Genomic DNA, 7234 nt, shown 5'->3' with positions numbered 1-7234 from the left:
TTTGCTCGCGCCGACTAACCGGCAAAATACCGGAAGTGGCGCATTTCATGGACGAGAATAAATAAAACACATTATTAGACTGTTTAACCAAGGCTGCATGATATATTAAACATAATATTATATAATGAAGCATAATTGTAAATTCACAAATACTACGATTTAATTAAATAATTATATGCGATGCAGTTCTAATACAGTTATATGCGCTTTAATTATTTACATGCGTGTAGGTTAAGTACATGCATCCACAGGAACTGTTATCATTTACACGTGTGGAGCGTCTCAAACTCCATCTCTGCATGTTGTTGTGAGTTTGGGTTTATTATAACGTTCATCTGGGAACGCAATGTGTGCCATTTCATCAGATTTCTAAGGTAAATCATTTATAAATCTACGCACACACAGGAGAATACATCATTATCTCGCGGTTTCAAAATAAAAGCTAAAATCCTCATTCTGAGTTTACACGTTTTGATGTCCACATATTCTTTTAATTACGGTGGCTATAGCATTTCTGTCTTAAATAAATGGCCAAATATTAAAGATTAAGTGGACATTTGAATTAAATGGTGTTTGGTCAATATTAAACAAGTATTAGATAGATCGCACAGTAATGTGTAAAAACAATCGTCAGGCCGTTGGCGCCACCAGCAGGCCTTTGCTGTAATGTGTAATGTATATTAGCTCTATTGTTTATAATACATTATGTATTTTAACAGTTTTGTTCAATAAAACCATATGATTTCTTGCTTTTGATACTTTATTTGAACTAATTACTATTGCCTCATTGCTATTATATATGTATTTAAGTAATATTAAAGGCTATTGTTCACTTACATCTATTTTTATTACCACAAAACAATTATATAATTATAGGGCCCTATGAAATACGATTTATTTCCAAATTCCATTTTTTTCCATTTTCATTTTTCTATACTCTAGTTTTAATGGTTAAATAAAATTTTATTAATCAAAAAGCCTGTCTAATTAATTGAGTTTTACAGTTTTATCTTTACCAAATTCAGTTTTCCATTATTTTCTGGATTCCATTTTAATGGTTGCATTAAACTTTAATAATCAAAAGCATCTCCAATTAATTGCTTTTATTTAAATTTTTTAAAAAAAAATTTTAATAAGTTTTTTTTTCTTCTTTTTTTCAGAAATACTGCACATTTACATTTTCCTCCTAATTAAATTCTGGTAAATAACATTTCTGGTAAATACTCTGTAAAAATAATCTGGTAAAAATGTTTTTTGATTATAATTTTATTATTAGTAGACTAGAACACATGGATATGTTGTCATTCTTACACTATAATACTGAACATTGATTTCAGTGATTTGGACTATGAGATGGACACTTGCTTCTTGCACTTTACTTTTGCTTTAAAAAAAAGGATTTCATAGAAATTTGGATTTCATTTGGTTTAATAAAATTTAGTTGAATAAAATATTTTTAAGTAAAATTGTAGAATTTTTTTTTTGTGGGAAATTAATCGTTTAGATTAATCGATAGATTAATCTAAATAAAAATAATCGTTAGTGGCAGCCCTAATTATGATATTGGAAGAGTTGTGCCACCTTGACAGACTTTACATTATGCTCCCTAAAAAAAAATGATTTCGGAATGACAAACATGTTCATCATAGGTGTGTTTATTGTGTGCTGTGTATTCTCTACCTGTTAGTCTCCACGTTTATGACTTTAATGCCCAGCATAGTGCCGTAAAGCACAAAGTGTCCGGTCTCGTCGAAGATGATGTTGGTCAGTCGGATGCCGTCCACCTTCTCCAGCTCTCGCTCCACCGCCATCCTGCGGCCAAACTCCATATCAGGCAACTGCTGCCTCATCTGCTGGAGCTCCGTGAACATCTGCCATTGAGTGCATACCGGCGACAAATTACTTGAAGTTCTTCCAACGTGCATTTGTTAACCTTTAAAATCAGTAAATATATAACTATTAAAATGATAAGACACTAACTTACGGTTAATGATTCATCAAACACTCTCATCAGCTTCCCAGTGAGGAAACGGAAAATCCGGACTTTGCGGTCAGTGGCGATGGTGGCCATTTTCTTGCCGTCTTGGGAGAACGCCAGGCTGGTGGGATACGTTCTGCATTTGGCAAACTCGTACAAGTCCGTGTCGGTCTTGAACTCCCACTCCACCTGCCGTGGAAATTTGAATTCGCTCGGGAGCCCCGTCCAGTATTCCAACATTCCCGCTTTATCAGCCGACACTATGACGCGATACTTGGGATTCAGGCGGATCTGAGACAGTGGCGTGGTGTGCATCTTTGCAAACGTGTGCAGGGGCTGATTACTTCCCCGTCCGTCGTATACAAAAATCTTCCCAGTCGATTTCTCCGAACAGGCTACGGTGGAGATGGCGTCTCCCGGATTATAGATCCACTCGCACTGGCCTGGATGAAAGCTGGGGGAAAAAAAAGAAACTTGCTTAATCCGGGATGGTCTTAAAAAATAGTCACACTCACAAAAATGCAAAAAATAAAAAAAATACACATTTGTGACCTGGAGCACAAAAGCAGTGTTAAGTCGCTGGGGTATATTTGTAGCAATAGCCAAAAATACATTGTATGCATCAAAATTATAGATTTTTCTTTTATGCCAAAAATCATTAGGATATTAAATAAAGATTATGTTCAATGAAGATATTTTGTAAATTTTCTACCGTAAATATATCAAAACTTAATTTTTGATTAGTAATATGCATTGCTAAGAACTTCATTTGGACAACTTTAAAGGCGATTTTCTCAATATTTAGATTTTTTTGCACCCTCAGATTCCAGATTTTCAAATAGTTGTATCTCGGCCAAATATTGTCCTATCCTAACAAACCATACAAAAATGGAAAGCGTATTTATTCAGCTTTCAGATGATCTATACATCTCAATTTCAAAAAATTGACCCTTATGACTGGTTTTGTGGTCCAGCGTCACATTTCTTTCTTTCTCCCACCAGATGACACCAAACTGCTCAATATTTTTGCTTACATATTTTGAAATAAATAGTGTATAATTTAAAAGTATTGTCTATGACCATGAAATACTTAATACAGAATATTAAAGAATATATTTTATTTAAAAAATAAATAGGGTACATTATTTTCATGAAAAAATTAGGAATATCACAGGGTTAAAAATAAAATAAAGCAAAACATTGATTAAAAAAAACATACAGCAAATTCACACACACAGAAGAGCCAGATGTTACCCGAGTTTGAGCATGTTGATCATGTCGAAGTTAACGACATCAAAAACTTTCATGGCCTGATCATCACCCACAGAGCAGAAAAGCGCTCCCTCCGCACTGACGGAGATACACTCCATCACACCTACATGCCAGAAACAAACAGACAAATTATTTACAAATACTGTTTTTATATATGTTCTGAAAGAAAACCCCACTACCACAATGCTAGGCTTGTTGTAAGTGGTTGGTATGGTGTTGCATTCTCTTGTTCTAGACGGTTCGCCAAGCGTTTGCTAGGGTTTTGTAATAACAGGACACCTACCCAAATGGCTGCGGAAGTGCTTGACAAACTCCACTCCTTCATCCTCTTTCTTCTTCCAGAATTTCACATGCCCATCTTGACTCGCTGTTATGATAAAATCTGTTCTGGGATGGTAAAAAATGACAATCAAGTCAAACAAATGCACTTGTCTTCAAATTTTGATTTGTCTGACCACAGAACAGTTTTCCACTTTGCCACAGTCCATTTTAAATGAGCCTTGGCCCAGAGAAAACGCCTGCGCTTCTGGATCATGTTTAGATATGGCTTCTTTTTTGACCTACAGAGTTTTAGCCGGCAACGGCGAATGGCACGGTGGATTGTGTTCACCGACAATGTTTTCTGGAAGTATTCCTGAGCCCATGTTGTGATTTCCATTACAGTAGCATTCCTGTATGTGATGCAGTGCCGTCTAAGGGCCCGAAGATCACGGGCATCCAGTATGGTTTTCCGGCCTTGACCCTTACGCACAGAGATTGTTCCAGATTCTCTGAATCTTTGGATGATATTATGCACTGTAGATGATGATAACTTCAAACTCTTTGCAATTTTTCTCTGAGAAACTCCTTTCTGATATTGCTCCACTATTTTTTGCTGCAGCATTGGGGGAATTGGTGATCCTCTGCCCATCTTGACTTCTGAGAGACACTGCCACTCTGAGAGGCTCTTTTTATACCCAATCATGTTGTCAATTGACCTAATAAGTTGCAAATTGGTCTTCCAGCTGTTCCTTATATGTACATTTAACTTTTCCGGCCTCTTATTGCTACCTGTCCCACCTTTTTTGGAATGTGTAGCTCTCATGAAATCCAAAATGAGCCAATATTTGGCATGACATTTCAAAATGTCTCACTTTCACCATTTGATATGTTATCTATATTCTATTGTGAATAAAATATAAGTTTATGAGATTTGTAAATTATTCCATTCCTTTTTTACTCACAATTTGTACAGTGTCCCAACTTTTTTGGAATTGGGTTTGTATGTATAAATTTAAGCAATACATGTAATATATATTAATATTTATATATTTGCAAATATATGCATTTATTTTTCTGTTAAGGTTGTAAACTCTGCTTGTCAGATTTTTTAACTGGTCAATCAGGTAAATTTATCTAGCTGGCTGTGGAATTACTAAGCTATAATAACATAAATAATTATACATGTATATAGACTGAGAGAGGGGTTTTTCATGGTGGGGTTAACGAAAACTACTGGCCTGACCGGGCATGCAATAAAAACAATGTTAATATATTATTAATATTCTGAGGTGGCAAATTGGAGGGAACTTACTTGGAGCAAACAATGTGTGTAATAACATCCCTGTGCATGTAACTTCTCTCATACATGGAGGCAGAGGGTAAATTGTCCAGGTACAATCTTTCATACTCCAGAACTGCAGCAGAACACATATGAGCCATTAATAAACAGTTATCTCAGTCTAAACCAAACAGCACACTGCTATGAACACAGAAGACATGCAATATTTGATAGAAACGGCTAACTGCGTCTCGAAACTCCATTAGCTTACAATCTAGGCATGTTATAAGTGACTATAACGCCCACAAACGTTGTCTAGGGTTCTAGTTAGGCAGCTCACTAGGTTTAGAGACACAGTCATAGACTCGCTCTTCCGGGTTTTTGCAGCATAAATCAAGTTAACGTACCTTTCTTCTTTTTTGTTTGTGTGGCCTCACTGGGCAGCGGCCCGACCCATCCGCCTTCATCTTCATCTTCATCTAGCTTGCGTTTATTTTCAGAAACATCACGGCTCACGGCGGACGCCATTTTCAAATTAAAGTTTATATCTCTTCTTCGATGGTGGTTTTAACGCAACCAGCTGCTCTCTACCACACACCGCCGACTACAGGATGGGAGATGAACTTCAGTTAGCAGGCACTCGACCAAAATAAAGTGCATTCTCGAAAAGCGACACCTAGCATTATTTTTTTCATTTACGGTAAAATGGTAAATTCTTGTCATACTGTACAACAGAAAGTGCTATGGTAATCCTGTTATATTTAACTCTGCTCGTTTGTTGAGTGGTACATGTATGTTGTAACACAGAACATTTTTGTAAGGGTTAAGATGAAGCAACATACTGACACAGTGAGGGATGTAGGCTTACAAATGAGCACACATAGGCCTTTAGAAGTTTATGTATAAAGTGCAAAGTACTGAAATGTGTAAATCTCTTTTACAGCATGCCTAAGTGTGTCTCATCAGGTCATCAAAAGTTCTACACACACTCGGTCTTCACACCAACTTGAAAACTTGGGACAAATGAAAAGAGCGTCCATAGAAAATAATACTACATTATAAATTTAATTTTAATTATAATTTTTATTATTAACTTTAATTTTAAATGCATACGACATTATACACGTAACACATTTACTTGATTACCCAATGGCTGTATGTGTTTTTTTCCCCTGTGTTTATATATTATTGCTTATTAATTTGACATTTCGTACATTGTAAAATTACTACAACATATTTAGACAGATTGGCAATGGTCTGAAACCCTCTCCGTGTCCCGATTATTTGTACATGCACTAGAATTGAATAGCTTGGAAATGGATCTACAACCGTTTCCGGACTCATAACCCTCAACAACTTTCCATGAGAGGGTTCACAATTTATTAGTTCCAGACGTTATTGAGCTTCTGCTGCTATAGCCTCACACAACTCATCAATGCTTAAATTATATTCATACCTGGCAATGTGAAATTGCTTTATTTTGCATTTGCAAAGTACTTCATTATTATTTGTGTATGTGATATTAAGATTATTAACATGTAATCTATCAACATACAAAGAATGATTATGAGAATATATATATATAATGTTTTTTCTGCTCATCAAGGCTGCGTTTATTTGGTCAAAAATATAGTAAAAATAGTGAAATATTATTACAGTTTAAAATAACGGTTTTCTATGTGAATATCTATTAAACTGTAATTTATTTCTGTGATGTAAAGCTGTATTTTCAGCATCATTACTCCAGTCTTCAGTGTCACATGATCTCCAGAAATCATAATAATGTGCTGATTTGCTGCTCAAGAAACACTTCTGATTATTATCAATGTTGAAAACAATAGTGCTGCACAATATTTTTGTGGAAACCGTGATACATTTCGTTTTTCAGGATTCACAGATGAACAGAAAGTTCAAAAGAACAGCATTTATTTGAAACCGAAATAGAACCTTTTGTAACTATAAATGACTTTACTGTCACTTCTGATCAATTGAATGCGAGCTTGATGAATAAAAGTATTAATTTCTTTCAAATAAATAAAATACATATCTATGAAAATAAAACACAAAATACATACGTCGACCGGGTATGCCATCATGCGAACAGAAAATTCATATACTATGTACTGTAACTCACACCTGGATTATTATATGTAAAATAAAACAAAACCCATAATATATGTAAAAACAAAAAAAACATTTCAGGTAGCTGCGTTTCGCATTTTCAATTAGCCAACAAGATTAACTAATATATATATGGGGTTACACTTTATTTTAAGTTGTCCTTGTTACAGTGTAATTATACATTTCAGCACTGAGTAATATTAATTAACTAGGGCTACTAACTATATGGTTAGGGTTACTTGCAAGTAATTATGCATAATTTATTACTATAATACAGTTTAAGATTGCTTAAGCACAATTTTGAAAACAGGGCCCGGTTTGTC

General features: G+C 35.0%; 1 protein-coding gene across 1 annotated transcript in view; it reads right to left on the bottom strand.

The window, feature by feature from the left end:
• LOC107558664 (peptidylprolyl isomerase domain and WD repeat-containing protein 1-like) overlaps window positions 1-5384 on the bottom strand; it is a 14965-nt gene extending 9581 nt beyond the window's left edge. The window contains exons 1-6 of the mRNA XM_016242322.1: window positions 5198-5384; window positions 4824-4926; window positions 3534-3637; window positions 3233-3353; window positions 1985-2432; window positions 1681-1871 (exon numbers count right to left, since the gene is read on the bottom strand). Coding sequence (XP_016097808.1) covers window positions 1681-1871; window positions 1985-2432; window positions 3233-3353; window positions 3534-3637; window positions 4824-4926; window positions 5198-5318 — 1088 coding nt within the window. The 5' untranslated portion in view covers window positions 5319-5384. The remainder of the gene's footprint in view (window positions 1-1680; window positions 1872-1984; window positions 2433-3232; window positions 3354-3533; window positions 3638-4823; window positions 4927-5197) is intronic.
• Between the last annotated feature and the right edge of the window lie 1850 nt (window positions 5385-7234).

Source organism: Sinocyclocheilus grahami, unplaced genomic scaffold (assembly GCF_001515645.1).
Source record: "Sinocyclocheilus grahami isolate Dianchi unplaced genomic scaffold, SAMN03320097.WGS_v1.1 scaffold655.1, whole genome shotgun sequence".
In the NCBI taxonomy this organism is placed as follows: Eukaryota; Metazoa; Chordata; class Actinopteri; order Cypriniformes; family Cyprinidae; genus Sinocyclocheilus; species Sinocyclocheilus grahami.
Note: the sequence above shows the minus strand (reverse complement) of the source record. Positions and strands in the feature narration are given on the sequence as shown.